Source organism: Oncorhynchus tshawytscha, linkage group LG15, assembly GCF_018296145.1.
Source record: "Oncorhynchus tshawytscha isolate Ot180627B linkage group LG15, Otsh_v2.0, whole genome shotgun sequence".
NCBI classification, from domain to species: domain Eukaryota; kingdom Metazoa; phylum Chordata; class Actinopteri; order Salmoniformes; family Salmonidae; genus Oncorhynchus; species Oncorhynchus tshawytscha.
In genome coordinates, this window is record NC_056443.1 from 35,106,287 (window position 1) to 35,128,332 (window position 22,046).

Sequence of the window (22,046 nt, forward strand, 5' to 3'; positions counted from 1 at the left end):
CTGTATATTATCCTGTTCCCGTGTTACTGTATATTCACGTGTTACTGTATAACCCTGTTCACGTGTTACTGTATATTATCCTGTTCCCGTGTTACTGTATAACCCTGTTCATGTGTTACTGTATACTATCCTGTTCCCGTGTTACTGTAATGCTATCCTGTTCCCGTGTTACTGTATAACCCTGTTCCCGTGTTACTGTAATGCTATCCTGTTCCCGTGTTACTGTAATGCTATCCTGTTCACGTGTTACTGTATATTATCCTGTTCACGTGTTACTGTATATTACCCTGTTCACGTGTTACTGTATATTATCCTGTTCACGTGTTACTGTATATTATCCTGTTCACTTGTTACTGTATACTATCCTGTTCACGTCATTTTAGTTAAGTGAAGATGAGCTGAGCATTAGGCGATAATGCTTTCTACTGGAACTACAAAATAGACTGCTGTAGCAGTTGTCAATGGTCAGACATGAATTGTACGATTCTATCCCAAAAACCCACGTTTCATTCTTAGTCGAGAAAAGATGATCTTTGCGTGTTTCCACTGGAACTTTAAATAGACCGATGTATTATGGAAGTGTTGTGGATCGCCCGGAGTTGACTTTTCAACATTCTGTGAGAGTATCGTGACTACATCCAGTGGCACTGGAAGACGCATGGGGAGATGGATGTCACTGTCGCACGCCGACTCAAACAAGCCTTTCTTCCCCTCACACCCCGGGGGCGGAACTGGCCTTTAACAACAAACAAACTCCAAAGAGGAGTGTGTTGCCTATTGCAGTGGGAGTTCAGTTCCTGCTGTTTCTCCTTAGCCAGAACAGGTACTGTTGGAACTAGTTTCAACAGAGCTGAGGAGTAGGGCTTTTATTGCAATGGTGAAGTCTTTGTGCAGGTAGCTTAGTGGTTAGAGCGTTGGGCCAGTAACCGAACGGTTGCTAGATCGAATCGAGCTGACAAGGTAAAAATCTGTCCTTCTGCCCGCTGAACAAGGCAGTTAACCCACTGTTCCTAGGCCGTCATTGTAAATAAGAATTTGTTATTAACTGACTTTCCCAGTCAACACACAAACATGCCCATGCTTTGACTGTGGAAAGACTTCCTATCCTTCCCCTTCATGTGCTGACTGGAGGTGTGCTTCAGTCCCACTGAACCCTCTACGGCTTGGTCCCACTGAACCCTCTACGGCTTGGTCCCACTGAACCCTCTATGGCTTGGTCCCACTGAACCCTCTACACTGAACCCTCTACGGCTTGGTGCCACTGAACCCTCCACGGCTTGGTCCCACTAAAGCCTCTACAGCTTGGTCCCACTGAACCCTCTACACTGAACCCTCCACGGCTTGGTCCCACTAAACCCTCTACGGCTTGGTCCCACTGAACCCTCTACACTGAACCCTCTACGGCGTGGTCCCACTAAACCCTCTACGGCTTGGTCCCACTGAACCCTCTACACTGAACCCTCTACGGCGTGGTCCCACTAAACCCTCTACGGCTTGGTCCCACTGAACCCTCTACACTGAACCCTCTACGGCGTGGTCCCACTAAACCCTCTACGGCTTGGTCCCACTGAACCCTCTACACTGAACCCTCTACGGCGTGGTCCCACTAAACCCTCTACAGCTTGGTCCCACTGAACCCTCTACACTGAACCCTCCACGGCTTGGTCCCACTGAACCCTCTACGGCGTGGTCCCACTAAACCCTCTACGGCTTGGTCCCACTGAACCCTCTACGGCGTGGTCCCACTAAACCCTCCACGGCTTGGTCCCACTGAACCCTCCACGGCTTGGTCCCACTGAACCCTCCACGGCTTGGTCCCACTGAACCCTCCACGGCTTGGTCCCACTAAACCCTCTACGGCTTGTTTCCACTGAACCCTCCACGGCTTGGTCCCACTAAACCCTCCACGGCTTGGTCCCACTAAACCCACCACGGCTTGGTCCCACTGAACCCTCCACGGCTTGGTCCCACTGAACCCTCCACGGCTTGGTCCCACTGAACCCTCTACACTGAACCCTCCACGGCTTGGTCCCACTGAACCCTCTACACTGAACCCTCCACGGCTTGGTCCCACTGAACCCTCCACGGCTTGGTCCCACTGAACCCTCTACACTGAACCCTCCACGGCTTGGTCCCACTAAACCCTCCACGTTTTGCCCAGCGCAGCTCCTTTCTGGAAATTGAAAAACTGGGAATTAAATGGATGGTACTGACACACCCATTGTATGTATGAGTAAATGAAGCCTGTCATTTGGACCTTAATGATAATTACCTGTTGAGATGAATTGTCACTATGCAGTAGGTTCTCTCTCCGTACCTTTTCTAGTGTGGCATTTATCCTCGTTGCTTCTAGAGAACCTTCCAAAAGCTTTTGTATGGAAATGCTGTGCTATAAACTTTTCCCCAGCTGCCAATGTATTAGTGGCATCTGCAATATCCGAAGTAGTGTTGCTCTTGACATTTTCTATGTGATTGGCAGTTGCCTGTGTCAAGTTTTATGCTGACATTAAATTGGGCATCTGTTGCACAATTTGTATCCCCAGTTGTACACGAGAAATGTATATGTATGTACAATGATAACGTCTCCCTCCCAAGAGGTAGGCATGTCAAACATTGACGTTCCTTCTGGTTCGTTAAAATAGATTCCATTGTTGACATGGGGACAAACTCAAGTTTTGTTTTCATGTCAATTCAATGGATGGATTAGGTTGAGCAGGATTTGTCGGTGGATCAAGAATCCAAATGATAAGGGGTCGATATCGCCAAAGTTTAAGCGCTGTAGCGCGATAACATTTACTGGCAATTTTCCTGTGTTCGCAGAGACTGCATTCATGGTAAACTATGCATATGTCGGCTCAATCAGAAAATTACTTTTACATTTCAAGCGCGTTATAGCGCTGAACTTGGACAATACGGATTAAATGGAGGCCTAAAACATGCATTGTTTATTCAAGCTTGGTCAGTGTTGTGTTACCTACCTCACGTTGTTTATTAAAGCTTGGTCAGTGCTATGGTACCTTGACGTGTCCTTCAGGGACACCACCATATTTTCTGCCACCTGCAGAATAGTAGCTTCCAATTTGGCAATAGATTTGATAAATTAAGTCTAGTACACAAATGACCGTGACAGTGAACCACAACACCTCTCAGATCATGGCAGTTCCCCTGATCCTCGCTTCTAAATGTCAGAGTTTTCCGTTCGAGCGCAAACACCTTCCTCCCACTCACTCTATCCCTAAGCACAAAACTGACAATTATCCTGCAAACCGGAGGCGAAATGCGAGACAGGGATTTCCCATCAAACCAGAGGCCTGCATGGGAGCTGAATCTAGATAAATAAGAGTAGCAGTCTCTATGGATACAGGGCCTAGGGCCATTGCCTTGCTACCAGGCAAAAGTCCCACCAGGACATTGATGCTGGACAACCTGACAGTTGACTAATCCAACACTTAATAGGGAGAAGAGGTCTCCATCAGGGCCTTAATAGGGAGAAGAGGCCTCCAGCAGGGCCTTAATAGGGAGAAGAGGTCTCCAGCAGGGCCTTAATAGGGAGAAGAGGTCTCCAGCAGGACCTTAATAGGGAGAAGAGGCCTCCAGCAGGGCCTTAATAGGGAGAAGAGGCCTCCAGCAGGGCCTTAATAGGGAGAAGAGGTCTCCAGCAGGGCCTTAATAGGGAGAAGAGGTCTCCAGCAGGACCTTAATAGGGAGAAGAGGCCTCCAGCAGGGCCTTAATAGGGAGAAGGGGCCTCCGGCAGGGCCTTAATAAGGAGAAAAGAGGCCTCCAGCAGGGCCTTAATAGGGAGAAGAGGCCTCCAGCAGGGCCTTAATAGGGAGAAGAGGCCTCCAGCAGGGCCTTAATAGGGAGAAGAGGCTTCCAGCAGGGCCTTAATAGGGAGAAGGGGCCTCCGGCAGGGCCTTAATAAGGAGAAAAGAGGCCTTAATAGGGAGAAGAGGCCTCCAGCAGGGCCTTAATAGGGAGAAGAGGTCTCCAGCAGGGCCTTAATAGGGAGAAGAGGCCTCCAGCAGGGCCTTAATAGGGAGAAGAGGCCTCCAGCAGGGCCTTAATAGGGAGAAGAGGCCTCCAGCAGGGCCTTAATAGGGAGAAGGGGCCTCCGGCAGGGCCTTAATAAGGAGAAAAGAGGCCTCCAGCAGGGCCTTAATAGGGAGAAGAGGCCTCCAGCAGGGCCTTAATAGGGAGAAGAGGCCTCCAGCAGGGCTTTAATAGGGAGAAGAGGCCTCCAGCAGGGCCTTAATAGGGAGAAGAGGCCTCCAGCAGGGCCTTAATAGGGAGAAGAGGCCTCCAGCAGGGCCTTAATAGGGAGAAGAGGCCTCCAGCAGGGCCTTAATAGGGAGAAGGGGCCTCCGGCAGGGCCTTAATAAGGAGAAAAGAGGCTTCCAGCAGGGCCTTAATAGGGAGAAGAGGCCTCCAGCAGGGCCTTAATAGGGAGAAGAGGCCTCCAGCAGGGCTTTAATAGGGAAAAGAGGCCTCCAGCAGGGCCTTAATAGGGAGAAGAGGCCTCCAGCAGGGCCTTAATAGGGAGAAGAGGCCTCCAGCAGGGCTTTAATAGGGAGAAGAGGCCTCCAGCAGGGCCTTAATAGGGAGAAGGGCCTCCGGCAGGGCCTTAATAAGGAGAAAAGAGGCCTTAATAGGGAGAAGAGGCCTCCAGCAGGGCCTTAATAGGGAGAAGAGGTCTCCAGCAGGGCCTTAATAGGGAGAAGAGGCCTCCAGCAGGGCCTTAATAGGGAGAAGAGGCCTCCAGCAGGGCCTTAATAGGGAGAAGGGGCCTCCGGCAGGGCCTTAATAAGGAGAAAAGAGGCCTCCAGCAGGGCCTTAATAGGGAGAAGAGGCCTCCAGCAGGGCCTTAATAGGGAGAAGAGGCCTCCAGCAGGGCTTTAATAGGGAGAAGAGGCCTCCAGCAGGGCCTTAATAGGGTGAAGAGGCCTCCAGCAGGGCCTTAATAGGGAGAAGAGGCCTCCAGCAGGGCCTTAATAGGGAGAAGAGGCCTCCAGCAGGGCCTTAATAGGGAGAAGGGGCCTCCGGCAGGGCCTTAATAAGGAGAAAAGAGGCTTCCAGCAGGGCCTTAATAGGGAGAAGAGGCCTCCAGCAGGGCCTTAATAGGGAGAAGAGGCCTCCAGCAGGGCTTTAATAGGGAAAAGAGGCCTCCAGCAGGGCCTTAATAGGGAGAAGAGGCCTCCAGCAGGGCCTTAATAGGGAGAAGAGGCCTCCAGCAGGGCCTACTACTGTATGTACTACTGGAGTAGTTATATGTTGTGGTATTAATGTGGCAGAATATAAACAGTGTAGTTATTCATTCTGCAAGGCAATCAAACAAGATAAAACGTCAATATAGAGATAAAGTGGAGTCGCAATTCAATGGCTCAGACGTATGTTTAAAAAAAAATCAACTAGGCAAGTCTGTTAATAACAAATTCTTATTTTCAATGACGGCCTAGGAACAGTGGGTTAACTGCCTGTTCAGGTGCAAAACGACAGATTTTTTACTTTGTCAGCTCAGGGATTCAATGTTGCAACCTTTTTGTTACTAGTCCAACACTCTAACCACTAGGCTACCTGCCGTCCCAGGGACCACAGACAATCAGGGACCACAGACAATCAGGGACCACAGACAATCAGGGACCACAGTGCCACCAACGCAGCCCGCTACCAAGGACTGTGGGCTCTCCTCCGTGGCCGACGTGAGTAAAACATTTAAATGTGTTAACCCTCGCAAAACTTATGGCCTATATGGCATCCTTAGCCGCGTCCTCAGAGCATGTGCAGACCAGCTGGCTGGTGTGTTTACGGGCATATTCAATCTCTCCCTATCCCAGTCTGCTGTGCCCACATGCTTCAAGATGGCCACCATTGTTTCTGTACCCAAGAAGGCAAAGGTAACTGAACTAAATGACTATCGCCCCATAGCACTCACCTCTGTCATAATGAAGTGCTTTGAAAGACTAGTCAAGGATCATATCACCTCCACCTTACCTGCCACCCTAGCCACTTCAATTTGCATACCGCCCCAACAGGTCCACAGACGATGCAATCGCCATCACTCTGCATACTGCCCTATCCCATCTGGACAAGAGGAATACCTATGTAAGAATGCTGTTCTTTGACTATAGCTTTGCGTTCAACACCATAGTACCCTCCAAGCTCATCATCAAGCTTGGGTCCTGGGTCTGAACCCCGCCCTGTGCAACTGGGTCCTGGACTTCCTGACGGGCCGCCCCGAGGTGGTGAAGGTAGGAAACATCACCTCCACTCCGCCGATCCTCAACACTGGGGCCCCACAAGGGTGTATGCTCAGCCCCCTCCTGTACTCTCTGTTCACCCATGACTGCGTGGCCAAGCATGCCTCCAACTCAATCATCAAGTTTGCAGATGACACAACAGCAGTAGGCTTGATTACCAACGATGCCGAAACAGCCTACAGAGAGGAGGGGAGGGCTCTGGGAGTGCGGTGCCTGGAAAACAACCTCTCACTCAACGTCAACAAAAAAAAGGAGATGATCGTGGACTTCAGGAAACAGCAGAGGGTGCACCCCCCCATCCACATCGACGGGACCGCAGTGGAGAAGGTGAAAAGCTTCAAGTTCCTTGGCGTACACATCACTGCCAATCTGAAATGGACCTCCCACACAGACTGGGTGGTGAAGACTGCGCAATGGAGCCTCAACAACCTCAGGAGGCTATAGAAATGTGGCTTGTCACCTAATACTCTCATAAACCTTTACACATGCACAATTGAGAGCATCCTGTTGGGCTGTATCACCGCCTGATAGTGCACCGCCCGCAACCGCAAGGCTCTCTAAAGGGCGGTACGGTCTGCCCAACACATTACTGGGGGCAAACTACCCGCCCTCCAGGACACCTGCAGCACCCGATGTCACAGGAAGGCCAAAAAGATCATCAAGGACATCAACCACCCGAGCCACTGCCTGTTCACCCCGCAGTCATTCAGAAGGCGAGGTCAGTAGAGGTGCATCAAAGCCAGGAGCAAGAGACTGAACAACAGCTTCTATTTCAAGGCCATCAGACTGTTAAACAGCCATCACTAGCACATTAGAGGCTGCTGCCTATAGGCATAGACTAGGACTCCCTGACCACTTTAAGGAATGGAACACTAGTCACTTAATGTTTACATATCTGCCATTACTCATCTCATATTTATATACTGTACATACGTATATACTGTATTCTATACTATTCTACGGTATCTTAGTCACTTAATAATGTTTAAATATCTGCCATTACTCATCTCATATTTATATACTGTACATACGTATATACTGTATTCTATACTATTCTACGGTATCTTAGTCACTTAATAATGTTTAAATATCTGCCATTACTCATCTCATATGTATATACTGTTTTCTATACTATTCTACAGTATCTTAGTTCGTTCCGTCTGACATGGCTCAGCCATAGTCTTAATTCAGTCATACTAGATCTGTATGTATTAGGTAGTTGTTGTGGAATTGTTAGATTACTTGTTAGATATTACTGCACTTTCAGAGCTAGAAGCACAAGCATTTTGCTACACTCACAATAACATTGCTAACTATCTGTATGTGACCAATACAATTTGATTTGTTGTGGTGTTATACAGTACCAGTCAAAGTTTGGACACACCTACTCATTCCAGGGTTTTTCTTTATTTTGACTGTTTTCTACATTGTAGAATAATAGTGAATACATCAAAACTATGAAATAACACATATGGAATCATGTAGCAAGCCCCCCCCAAAAAAAAACAACCCTTACAGAGCCTGGGTGTGTGTTTTGGATCATTGTCCTATTGAAAAACAAATGATAGTCCCACTAAGCGCAAACCAGATAGGATGGCGTATCGCTGCAGAATGCTGTGGTAGCCATGCTTGTTAATTGTGCCTAGAATTCTAAATAAATCAGACAGTGTCACCAGCAAAGCACCCCCACACCATTACACCTCCTCCTCCATGCTTCATGATAGGAACCACACATGCGGTGATCATCCGTTCACCTGGTCTGAGTCTCACAAAGACACAGCGTTTAGAACCAAAACTCTCTGTATATGCTTGTTTATTCCATGTGTAACTCTGTGTTGTTGTGTCGCACTGCTTTGCTTTATCTTGGACAGGTCGCAGTTGTAAATGAGAACTTGTTCTCAACTAGCCTAAAGGTGAAATAAAATAAAAAGATTTCCACTGGTCTAATGTCCATTGCTCGTGTTTCTTGGCCCAAGCAAGTCTCTTGTTCTTATTGCTGTCCTTTAGTAGTGGTTTCTTTGCAGCAATTCAACCATGAAGGCCTTATTCATGCAGTCTCCTCTGAACAGTTCAGATGTGTCTGTTACTTGAACTCTGTGAAGCATTTAATTGGGCTGCAATCTGAGGTGCAGTTAACTCTAATGAACGTATCCTCTGCAGCAGAGGTAACTCTGAGTCTTCCTTTCCTGTGGCGGTCCTCATGAGAGCCAGTTCCATCATAGTGCTTGACTGTTTTTGCGACTACACTTGAAGAAATGTATTGAAATATTCCATATTGACTGACCTTCATGTCTTAAAGTAATGATGGACTGTCGTTTCTCTTTGCTTATTTGAGCTGATCTTGCCATAATATGGACTTAGTCTTTTACCAAATAGGGCTATCTTCTGTATACCACCCCTACCTTGTCACAACACAACTGATTGGCTCAAACGCATTAACAAGGAAAGAAATTCCACAAATGAACTTTTAACAAGGCACACCTGTTAATTGAAATCCAATCCAGGTGACTACCTCATGTAACTGGTTGAGAGAATGCCAAGATGTCATCAAGGCAAAGGGTGGCAACTTTGAAGAAGCTAAAATATATGTCGATTTGTTTAACAATTTTTTGGTTACTACATGTGTTATTTCGTAGTTTTAATGTCTGATGAGGAGGTGTGTCCAAACATTTGACTGGTACTGTATATTTTGTTATACAGTATGTTGTGTTGTTTTTGTGCAAATACTCCTGCAAAAATAGTGTTGGTAACCGATGATACTATTTGAAAAGGCATTGCTGCTATCCAAAATAGTCCCTTTTATTTTCATTCAAATCAGAGTCATTTCTTTGTTACAAAGATCATAGATTGACTTAATGCTGTCATTAGACAGTGTTTGGAAACTACTGTGATTATAATTGTTTTTAACAGGAATGACAGAGAAGCTGTACTGCAAAGCGTAAAACCTAACACACACAGCAAGTGTAATTAAAATGTCTACATTTCTAGAACAATATTTTACATGAAAAGACTCCTTCAATTCCACAAAGCTCAACGAAACACAATGGAAATTAACAGCGTGACAGTCAGGAGGAACAAAAACACCATGGTAACAAGACAACGGAAGACAAAAACATATTATAAAGCTACAGCAATTATTGCGATATGTGTTCTGACACAAAGGCAGAGGACACTGGGGCCCGAGTGGCCCCGAAACAAAGTCTGTCACCAGTGGCATGGGGGCTGCATGGCTCCCTCCCTTGGTCCCTGGGGGTCAAAGTTCACTGTGTATGCCCCGCTGCCTCAGCGCCGGCTGACAGGACACGGGAGTCTGAAGCTCCATGACGTACTGGCATTTGCTGGGCTCCTTTACCGATCTCAAGGCTGTCTCTGTCCCACATATCAACATGACCTAGAAAAACAAACGAGGCAATGGAGGGAGATAGTCACGGAGAAGAAGTGAATAGAAGAGAGAGACATTGTTAAGTCAAGAGGCTTGTCGTTTGCCTCTCGTAAAAGGACTGTGTGGAGAAGCACCAGATATGTGGCATAACTGTTGTGTATTTTAAGAAGCTTTACATTTGTGTCTCTACACATTCGTTGTATGAATGTTGTTGTTGATTTAGAATTACTGTTGTGAAACCGTGGTAGAATAAGAGGAACTAATGATCAAATTAGGCCCAACACTTAAATTGTAGTTCGTTCAGAATTCTTTTTTTCGACAACACATTCAGACACACACAAATTACGCTACCACTTTACTCGACACCCAGCGTCATAACCATGCCATGATATGTCATAACGGCTGTTATAACAGCTGTCATGACCCATAAATTGTGTTATTTTACGGCTGGTTATGACACCTACATAAGAGTGTCAAAACCCACAAAACCGACCACACGAGGCAGAACCTTCCAGAACCTTCCATTACACCATAGGCTAGGTGTCAACAGTGTGTTCATGTTGTATTTTCTGAAATGGGACCACAGGAAGTGACAGCACTAATGTTTTGGTTGCGATAGATTTCATCATTGACCCACCGTCACGACACAGTGATTTAGGACATCTATAACCTCTTTTATACATTGTGTGTTTGAGCTACAGACTTCCCGAGTCGTACCTTTGGATTCGTCTATTTTCCTCCGCATTAGTCTGAGTAACGGGGGGCTGCGCTAGAGTGGTGTTGGTGAGACAAAGGAGGATCCTGGGAATGTTAACGAAAACACCCGTAGAGTCTGAATGGTTTCAGCCACACACTAATTAAAACCATCTAAGAAAAGCAGAGACTCTCACGAGCACGTTTTGCTCTATGACCTCACAAGCTACAGAAGAGTTATTAACATAAGAGGTTCTTCTACATAGACTATAGGAAATCCCAGGTCATAGTGTCTATAATACTGTAAGGGGTTCTTCTACATAGACTATAGGAAATCCCAGAACATAGTGTCTATAAAACTGTAAGGGGTTCTTCTACATAGTAGGCCATAGTAAATCCCAGGTCATAGTGTCTATAATACTGTAAGGGATTCTTCTACATAGATCATAGGAAATCCCAGAACATAGTGTCTATAATACTGTAAGGGGTTCTTCTACATAGATCATAGGACATCCCAGGTCATAGTGTCTATAATACTGTAAGGGGTTCTTCTACGTAGATCATAGGAAATCCCAGAACATAGTGTCTATAATACTGTAAGGGGTTCTTCTACATAGATCATAGGACATCCCAGGTCATAGTGTCTATAATACTGTAAGGGGTTCTTCTACGTAGATCATAGGAAATCCCAGGTCATAGTGTCTATAATACTAGAATAAGCTCACATAGTTTCTGTCACTGACTAGTTGGATATTAGTTTCCCAGTAATCAAACCATTTCTGTACATACAGAATTCATATACATATGTGTGTATATATATATATATATATATATATATATATATATATATATTCATATACATTCATTTTTTAAATCCGGTTTATGCTTTGGCAGACCTTGTTTTTCTATTGACGTGTCAATAAACCTCCAGCTGTTTACATGAAATAGTTTTTCATACTTGTAGCCCAGGTTATCCTGAAAAGAACATGGTCAAACACATCACTGTGAGGCTAAATGTAAAGGGCTGGACATGCAGATCAATTAAAGTCGGAGAAGTGAAAAGCAGAGTCCCGGGGACTGATGGGGTTTAACGTTGTCCTTTCTCACACGGTTCCAACAACTCCGGTGGATGTGTGACCAGGCCAGTGTAGCCCGGCTCGGCTCAGATGTGGGGAAAGGATATTGAGCTTCATCTGTAGTATACTGCCATTGTCAGAGAAGTAAAAAGGAGCAGGGGAACCATGTATCTGAGTGTTGTCTAGGGGGTGTACTAATTAGCTCAGTGCTTCCAGATACCTTTTCACACATCCAATTTCACAAATGTTCAGAATTGGGGCTATTTATATATATTTATACAGTGCCTTGCGAAAGTATTCGGCCCCCTTGAACTTTGCGACCTTTTGCCACATTTCAGGCTTCAAACATAAAGATATAAAACTGTATTTTTTTGTGAAGAATCAACAACAAGTGGGACACAATCATGAAGTGGAACAACATTTATTGGATATTTCTAACTTTTTTAACAAATCAAAAACTGAAAAATTGGGCGTGCAAAATTATTCAGCCCCCTTAAGTTAATACTTTGTAGCGACACCTTTTGCTGCGATTACAGCTGTAAGTCGCTTGGGGTATGTCTCTATCAGTTTTGCACATCGAGAGACTGAAATTTTTTCCCATTCCTCCTTGCAAAACAGCTCGAGCTCAGTGAGGTTGGATGGAGAGCATTTGTGAACAGCAGTTTTCAGTTCTTTCCACAGATTCTCGATTGGATTCAGGTCTGGACTTTGACTTGGCCATTCTAACATCTGGATATGTTTATTTTTAAACCATTCCATTGTAGATTTTGCTTTATGTTTTGGATCATTGTCTTGTTGGAAGACAAATCTCCGTCCCAGTCTCAGGTCTTTTGCAGACTCCATCAGGTTTTCTTCCAGAATGGTCCTGTATTTGGCTCCATCCATCTTCCCATCAATTTTAACCAACTTCACTGTCCCTGCTGAAGAAAAGCAGGCCCAAACCATGATGCTGCCACCACCATGTTTGACAGTGGGGATGGTGTGTTCAGGGTGATGAGCTGTGTTGCTTTTACGCCAAACATAACGTTTTGCATTGTTGCCAAAAAGTTCAATTTTGGTTTCATCTGACCAGAGCACCTTCTTCCACATGTTTGGTGTGTCTCCCAGGTGGCTTGTGGCAAACTTTAAACGACACTTTTTATGGATATCTTTAAGAAATGTCTTTCTTCTTGCCACTCTTCCATAAAGGCCAGATTTCTGCAATATATGACTGATTGTTGTCCTATGGACAGAGTCTCCCACCTCAGCTGTAGATCTCTGCAGTTCATCCAGAGTGATCATGGGCCTCTTGGCTGCATCTCTGATCAGTCTTCTCCTTGTATGAGCTGAAAGTTTAGAGGGACTGCCAGGTCTTGGTAGATTTGCAGTGGTCTGATACTCCTTCCATTTCAATATTATCGCTTGCACAGTGCTCCTTGGGATGTTTAAAGCTTGGGAAATCTTTTTGTATCCAAATCCGGCTTTAAACTTCTTCACAACAGTATCTCGGACCTGCCTGGTGTGTTCCTTGTTCTTCATGATGCTCTCTGCGCTTTTAACGGACCTCTGAGACTATCACAGTGCAGGTGCATTTATACGGAACGCCACGTTGCACCACAGACTGTCCAGGACTTGGCGGATGCTTTAGTCCAGGTCTGGGAGAAGATCCCTCAGGAGACCATCCGCCACCTCATCAGGAGCATACCCAGGCATTGTAGGGAGGTCATACAGGCACGTGGAGGCCACACACACTACTGAGCCTCATTTTGACTTGTTTTAAGGACATTACATCAAAGTTGGATCAGCCTGTAGTGTGGTTTTCCACTTTAATTTTGAGTGTGACTCCAAATCCAGACCTCCATGGGTTGATAAATTTGATTTCCATTGATCATTTTTGTGTGATTTTGTTGTCAGCACATTCAACTTTGTAAAGAAAAAAGTATTTAATAAGAATATTTCATTCATTCAGATCTAGGATGTGTTATTTTAGTGTTCCCTTTATTTTTTTGAGCAGTGTATGTATATATATATATATATTTTTATACATGGTATATCTACAATATATTCCAGTTAGAGACCAAATCCACGGTCCATAACACACACATTAGCCCGAGCCTTTTGAATCTAATTAATAAACACTAAGTCCGACCCTTCCAGTCTTTTAACAGGCACACCGCACGGGTCCCTTTGGCTTTGAATTAGTTTCATACCCGGCATTGAAACAATGCCGTCCACTCTGCCCGCATTACCATTCTCCCGCTAAAGGGGTAGAGAAGCCTCTTTTCACCGAGGTAAAAGAGCAAAGCCGGCTTCAGCATTTCAAATATAATGAGGGAAGACTTCTTCTTCTCCCGGAGACTTCATTTATGCCGTATGCACACGTTTTGGAAAAGGGAGTGTTATCAAAGGAATTCAATTGAGGCTTTTCAAAGGGCCTCTGGATGGTAGGAACATATATTTACAGATGATTGGAAACCATTTAAACTGTTGAAGGGGTTGGGGGAAGAAGGGGTTGGGGGAGAAGGGGTTGGGGGACGCTGTAAAAAATGAGATGATTAAACATGCTACATTTTTAATTTAACAAATTCCTGCTGTTAGAGACGAGACATGGTGAACTCTGTGTGAGAGAGTGAAGTGACTGGAGACATTGTGAACTCTGACAGAGTGAAGTGACTGGAGACATTGTGAACTCTGTGAGAGAGAAGTGACTGGAGACATTGTGAACTCTGTGAGAGAGAGAAGTGACTGGAGACATTGTGAACTCTGTGAGAGAGAGAAGTGACTGGAGACATTGTGAACTCTGTGAGAGAGAGAAGTGACTGGAGACATTGTGAACTCTGTGAGAGAGAAGTGACTGGAGACATTGTGAACTCTGTGAGAGAGAAGTGACTGGAGACATTGTGAACTCTGTGAGAGAGAGAAGTGACTGGAGACATTGTGAACTCTGTGAGAGAGAAGTGACTGGAGACATTGTGAACTCTGTGAGAGAGAGAAGTGACTGGAGACATTGTGAACTCTGTGAGAGAGAGAGAAGTGACTGGAGACATTGTGAACTCTGTGAGAGAGAAGTGACTGGAGACATTGTGAACTCTGTGAGAGAGAGAAGTGACTGGAGACATTGTGAACTCTGTGAGAGAGAGAGAAGTGACTGGAGACATTGTGAACTCTGTGAGAGAGAGATAGAGTGAAGTGACAGGACGGACAGAGAAATGTAGGTGAAGAGTACGTCTGCTACTGTCTTCAGCCCTGTTTTTGTTTCACTTTTTATGGGACTTCAGTAATCGGTAGATTCACAAAGTGTCTTTCTACTATTGAATAGTGTACAATGATAACATGAGGATGAAAATGGCATCTATCGCTGTCTGTCTGTCTGCCTGTCTGTCTGTCTATCCATGTCTTCCTGCCTGCCTGTCTGTCTGTCTGCCTGTCTGTGTCTTCCTACCTCTTTGTATGTCTGTCTTCCTGTCTATCTGCCTGTCTGTGTCTTCCTACGTCGCCTGCCTGCCTGCCTGCCTGTCTGTCTGCCTACTTCTGTGTCTGTCTGTCTGTCTGTCTTCCTGTCTTTCTGCCTGTCTGTGTCTGTCTGTCTGTCTGCCTATCTGTGTCTTCCTACCTCTTTGTCTCTGTCTTTCTGCCTGTCTGTGTCTTCCTACCTCTGTCTGTCTTCCTACGTCGTCTGGCTGTCTGTCTGTCTGTCTGTGTGTGTGTGTCTGTCTGTCTGTCTGCCTGTCTGTGTCTTCCTACGTTGTCCGTCTGTCTGTCTGTCTGTCTGTCTGTCTGTCTGTCTGTCTGTCTGTCTGTCTGTCTGTCTCTCTGTCTGTCTGTCTGTGTCTTCCTACCTCTTTGTCTGCCTGTTTGTCTGTCTTCCTGTCTACCTGCCTGTCTGTGTCTTCCTACCTCATCTGTCTATCTATCTGTCTGTCTGTCTGTGTCTTCCTACCTCGTCTGTCTGTCTGTCTATCTGCTTGTCTGTGTCTTCCTACCTCGTCTGTCTGTCTGCCTATCCATGTCTTCCTACCTCTTTGCCTGCCTGCCTGCCTGTCTGTCTGCCTGCCTGCCTGTCTGTCTGTCTGTCTGTCTGTCTGTGTCTTCCTACCTCTTTGTCTCTGTCTTTCTGCCTGTCTGTGTCTTCCTACGCCTGCCTGCCTGCCTGCCTGCCTGTCTTCCTACCTCTTTGTCTGTCTGTCTTCCTACCTCTTTGTCTGTCTGTCTGTCTTCCTACCTCTTTGTCTGTCTGTCTTCCTACCTCTTTGTCTGTCTGCCTGTCTGTCTGTGTCTTCCTACCTCTTTGTCTGTCTGCCTGTCTGTCTGTGTCTTCCTACCTCTGTCTGTCTGTCTTCCTACCTCTTTGTCTGTCTGCCTGTCTGTCTGTGTCTTCCTACCTCTTTGTCTGTCTGTCTGTCTGTGTCTTCCTACCTCTTTGTCTGTCTGCCTGTCTGTCTGTGTCTTCCTACCTCTTTGTCTGTCTGCCTGTCTGTCTGTGTCTTCCTACCTCTTTGTCTGTCTGCCTGCCTGCCTGCCTGCCTGCCTGCCTGTCTGTCTGTCTGTCTGCCTGTCTGCCTGTCTGTCTGCCTGCCTGTGTCTTCCTACCTCGTCTGTCTGTCTGCCTGCCTGCCTGTGTCTTCCTACCTCATCTGTCTGTCTGCCTGTCTGTGTCTTCCTACCTCGTCTGTCTGTCTGTCTGTCTGTCTGTCTGTCTGTCTGTCTGTCTGTCTGTCTGTCTGTCTGTCTGTCTGTCTGCCTGCCTGCCTGTCTCTAAGGCTCTCTGTTTCTGTGCCCTTTACAGTACAGTAACATCCCACTAATGTACTTACCATGGTGTTCCTGGTAGGGCCTTGCCAGCAGGGCTCTCCACTCTCATACCTCATCTGGCAATATGGGTTCTCTGGTGGCCCCGCCCATGACCCCCACTTCCTGAAACAGACGGCCAAAAAAAAGAGAGAGAGACAGAGAGCAAATATAAACTCCATTCATTACTATAATCCCAAATTCCTGATAAATATTGAGACAAAATGTTGACATCACTTAGCACCAGGTTTACTAACTGGGCAAGCGGAGGTGGCTGCAGTGCCCTCTGCTAGTCCCTGGTGCCTGGCGCTGTCGGTCTCTCCTCCGACAAAACATATGAATGACCATTTGTGTGAGTTAATTCTCTGTACTGTTCAATAATACTGAACCAGATACCAGATAAGGCGTTTCCTTCCCGTGCGATGGCGAAATACATTTTACCTCAGCTTTATGGTTCTGGTTAATATGCTTCTGACTCTCCAATTTTTTGACATTTTTAATTTATTTCACCTTTTATTTAACCAGGTAGGCTAGTTGAGAACAAGTTCTCATTTACAACTGTGACCTGGCCAAGATAAAGCAAAGCAGTGCGACACAACAGTAAATAGTGAACCTCAATGATTGTTGGTTAGAGTGACAGGGTTGTGATTCTGATTCCAGTCTGTTTCTGAATAGGCCTACTGAGTTAAAAGGGGCAATCAGCAGTTGAAACAATAACGAGTTCTCGGGTAAAAAAAAAAGCTGAGGGACGGGGCTGGAGAAAATGTAACCACTCTCAAAATCATAGACAGAACTCCAAGGACTGATCATCCACGGAATATCAAATGTATAGTGTTAAACTATGTTTTGAGGATACACAGCGTTTGTTTACATTTGCATTGTTTACAAACATTGGCCTAGAACAAGCTTATATGTCGGGTTCTGAATGTGGGGCGACAGTTGAACTAAGCTCATGAGGCATTTATACTTTATATTAATCATAAATCAATGGGTACATATAATTCATTTATTAATCCAAAATGGATGTAGCTAAATGGATTGCCCCTTTAAGAGTAAGTCGCATTGGACAAAAGAGACCATATATATAAACGTGATTGTATATCATCTCAGATTATTATTTTTTTAGACATCAAACAGAAATCACTATTAATATTAAATGTCAGACCTTGCTGAAAATAATGACACAGAAAAGGAGATTATTGGATGATCACTGAGGGATAAATATAGAGAGAAACACAAAACCCTTTTCAGTAGAAATGTACACGCACTGGGTCCCCTTCCAGGACTCATATCTGTCTAATAGCACTCATCTGTCCTCATAGGCAACACGCCCATTCTATGACATTTCAACATTCTTTAGCCTTGTCCAGATTGAGAGACACGGACAGCGGGTCCTATCTTAAGGTCCCTGAGTTCACTAGCTCCTTTTCCCAGCGTCCATGCCTCCATATCACCATGTGTCTATGTCTCCATGCCTCCATATCACCATGTGTCTATGTCTCCATGCCTCCATATCACCATGTGCCTATGTCTCCATGCCTCCATATCACCATGTGTCTATGTCTCCATGCCTCCATATCACCATGTGTCTATGTCTCCATGCCTCCATATCACCATGTGTCTATGTCTCCATGCCTCCATGTCAGGGAACCTCAAATGGATTGCTGTCAGGGTCGGGGTACAGAGGGGTCTAAGAGAGTGTCAGTGCTGGCCTCTTTCCACCAGTGTGATCCCTACTGTGCTCTCCCTTATGTCCCACCTCTCTCACCCTGGTTCTGTCCCTTGCCTCGTCAGATCTCCATTCTCGCCTCTCCCAGTACTACCCACGCCCCAGGAGGCAGGAGAGGCCCTGTCAATTAGGCCCCAGTTATCACGGACACTTGCGCTATAGACTCCAATCATTTAGGGCTCACAGGAGTATCCGGATGGAGCCGTATTGACAAACCACTCCTTGTAATAATACCCGCCAGTCTATTGACTGGCCCGTTCTGTGGAGCTATCATACAGCCGTGTGACATTCATCCAATGTGACGACCATGTCTCCTCTAACTCAATGTGTTATTTTCTTCTATATTATTCAATCTATCATTCAGGGAGAAAATGCTCTTAGCCACGCGCAATCTGTTCCTTTTTTCCACCACTTGCAATGACATTTACAAACTCTGGAGTAAATATTGTTACCCACCAGTTCCTCGGTTACCTACCAGTTACTCTGTTAACTAGCTGTTACTCTGTTACATACCAGTTACTCTGTTAACTAGCTGTTACTCTGTTACATACCAGTTACTCTGTTAACTAGCTGTTACTCTGTTACATACCTGTTACTCTGTTACATACCTGTTACTCTGTTACATACCTGTTACTCTGTTACATACCTGTTACTCTGTTAACTAGCTGTTACTCTGTTAACTAGCTGTTACTCTGTTAACTAGCTGTTACTCTGTTAACTAGCTGTTACTCTGTTAACTAGCTGTTACTCTGTTACATACCTGTTACTCTGTTACATACCTGTTACTCTGTTACATACCTGTTACTCTGTTACATACCTGTTACTCTGTTACATACCTGTTACTCTGTTACATACCTGTTACTCTGTTAACTAGCTGTTACTCTGTTAACTAGCTGTTACTCTGTTACATACCTGTTACTCTGTTACATACCTGTTACTCTGTTACTCTGTTACATACCTGTTACTCTGTTAACTAGCTGTTACTCTGTTAACTAGCTGTTACTCTGTTACATACCTGTTACTCTGTTAACTAGCTGTTACTCTGTTAACTAGCTGTTACTCTGTTAACTAGCTGTTACTCTGTTACATACCTGTTACTCTGTTACATACCTGTTACTCTATTAACTAGCTGTTACTCTGTTACATACATGTTACTCTGTTACATACCTGTTACTCTGTTAACTAGCTGTTACTCTGTTAACTAGCTGTTACTCTGTTAACTAGCTGTTACTCTGTTACATACCTGTTACTCTGTTACATACCTGTTACTCTGTTAACTAGCTGTTACTCTGTTACATACCTGTTACTCTGTTACATACCTGTTACTCTGTTAACTAGCTGTTACTCTGTTAACTAGCTGTTACTCTGTTAACTAGCTGTTACTCTGTTACATACCTGTTACTCTGTTACATACCTGTTACTCTGTTAACTACCTGTTACTCTGTTAACTAGCTGTTACTCTGTTAACTAGCTGTTACTCTGTTAACTAGCTGTTACTCTGTTAACTAGCTGTTACTCTGTTACATACCTGTTACTCTGTTAACTAGCTGTTACTCTGTTAACTAGCTGTTACTCTGTTACATACCTGTTACTCTGTTAACTAGCTGTTACTCTGTTAGCTACCTGTTACCTACCAGTTCCTCGGTTACCTACCAGTTCCTCTGTGAACTACCCGTTACCTACCTGTTACTCTGTTACCTACCTGTTACTCTGTTAACTACCTGTTACTCTGTTACCTACCTGTTACTCTGTTACCTACCTGTTACTCTGTTAACTAGCTGTTACTCTGTTAACTACCTGTTACTCTGTTAACTACCTGTTACGATGTTAACTACCTGGTACTCTGTTACATACCTGTTACTCACCGACCCCTTGACATACAGTACCAGTCAAAAGTTTGGACACACTTACTCATTGCAGGATTTTTCTAATATTTTTACTATTTTCTACATTGTAGAATAATAGTGAACAGATCAAACAGTATCTAATGACTGAAGTCAAACTATGATCTTAGTAACAAAGAAATTACTCTGATTTGAATGAATATTAATTCATATTAAAGGGGCTATTTTGGATAGCAGCAATGCCTTTTCAATTATTCAAAAAGTATCATTGGTTACCAACAGTTTTTTGCAAGAGTATTTGCACAAAAGCACAACATATAGAATGCTATTCATTGACTACAGCTCAGCGTTCAACACCGTAGCGCCCTCAAAGCTCATCACTAAGCTAAGGACCCTGGGACTAAACACCTCCCTCTGCAACTGTATACTGAACTTCCTGACAGGCCGCCCCCAGGTGGTAAGGGTAGGTAACAACACATCTGCCACTCTGATCCGCCACACTGGAGCCCCCCCAGGGGTGCGTGCTCAGTCCCCTCCTGTACTCCCTGTTCACTCATGACTGCACGGCCAACTCCAAAACCAGCAATTCGTTTGCTAATGACACAACAGTGGTAGGCCCGATCACCGAGAACAACGAGACAGCCTAAAAAACTGAAAAGTGGTACGTACATATGTATTCACCCCTTTTGCTACGAAGCCCCTAAATAAGATCTGTTGCAACCAATTACCTTCAGTTAAATAAAGTCCACCTGTGTGCAATGATCTGTCACATGATCTCAGTATATATACACCTGTTCTGAAAGGCCCCAGAGTCTGCAACACCACTAAGCAAGGCGCACCACCAAGCAAGTGGCACCATGAAGACCAAGGAGTTCTCCAAACAGGTCAGGGACAAAGTTGTGGAGAAGTACAGATCAGGGTTGGGTTATAAAAAATATCAGAAACTTTGAACATCCCACAGAGCACCATTAAATCCATGATTAAAAAATTGAAAGAATATAGCACCACAACAAACCTGTCAAGAGAGGGCCGCCCACCAAAACTCACGGACCAGGCAAGGAGGGCATTAATCAGAGAAGCAACAAAGAGACCAAAGATAACCCTGAAGGCGTTGCAAAGCTCCACAGCGGATATTGGAGTATCTGTCCATAGGACCACTTTCAACTGTACACTCCACAGAGCTGGGCCCCTGAAAAAGGCAGTTAACCCACTGTTCCCCGGTAGGCCGTCATTGTAAATAAGAATTTGTTCTTAACTGACTTGCCTAGAAAATAAAGGTTAAATTAAAATTTAAAACAATTAGAGAAGAATGGCCAGAAAAAAAGAAATTGCTTAAAGAATAAAATAAGCAAACACATTTGGTGTTCGCCAAAAGGCATGTGGGAGACTCCCCAAACAGATGGAAGAAGATACTCTGGTCAGATGAGACTAAAATGTAGCTTTTTGGCCATCAAGGAAAACGCTATGTCTGGTGCAAGCCCAATACCTCTCATCACCCCGAGAACAACATCCCCACAGTGAAGTATGGTAGTGGTGTGAGGAAGTTTTTCATCAGCAAAAGACTGGGAAACTGGTCAGAATTGAAGGAATGATGGATGGCGCCAAATACAGGGAAATTCTTCCGGGAAACCTGTTTCAGTCTTCCAGAGATTTGAGACTGGGAAGGACGGTTCACCTTCCAGCAGGACAATGACCCTAAGCATACTGCTAAAGCAACACTCGAGCAGTTTGAGAGGAAACATTTAAATGTCTTGGAATGGCCTCGTCAAAGCTCAGACCTCAATCCAATTGAGAATCTGTGGTATGACTTAAAGATTGCTGTACACCAGCAGAACCGATCCAACTTGAAGGAGCTGTACTAGTTTTGCTTTGAAGAATGGGCAAAAATCCCAGTGGCTAGATCTGCCAAGCTTATAGAGACATACCCCAAGATACTTGCAGCTGTAATTGTAGCAAAAGGTGGCTCTACAAAGTACTGACCTTAGCAACCAAAAAAGTGAAACAAATCTAAATACATTTTATATTTTAAATTCTTCAAAGTCGCCACCCTTCACCTTGATGACAGTTTTGCACACTCTTGGCATTCTCTCAACCAAGTTCATGAGGTAGTCACCTGGAATTAATTTAAATTAAAAGTTAATTTGTGGAATTTCTTTCCATCTTAATGAGTTTGAGCCAATCAGTTGTGTTGTGACAAGGTAGGGGTGGTATACAGGAGATATCCCTTTTTGGTAAAAGACCAAGTCCATATTATGGCTCAAATAAGCAAAGACAAATTACAGTCCATCATTACTTTAAGA

General features: G+C 44.8%; 1 protein-coding gene across 2 annotated transcripts in view; it reads right to left on the reverse strand.

Moving 5' to 3' along the window:
- Window positions 1-8,996: 8,996 nt before the first annotated feature.
- The window catches only part of LOC112214854 (glucosidase 2 subunit beta), a 278,290-nt gene continuing 265,240 nt past the window's right edge, over window positions 8,997-22,046 (reverse strand). For both annotated transcript variants that reach the window (XM_042298486.1, XM_042298485.1), the window contains 2 exons: window positions 16,200-16,299; window positions 8,997-9,646 (listed from right to left, as the gene is read on the reverse strand). In XM_042298486.1, the coding sequence (XP_042154420.1) occupies window positions 9,509-9,646; window positions 16,200-16,299 (238 nt within the window). In that variant the 3' untranslated portion in view covers window positions 8,997-9,508. The remainder of the gene's footprint in view (window positions 9,647-16,199; window positions 16,300-22,046) is intronic.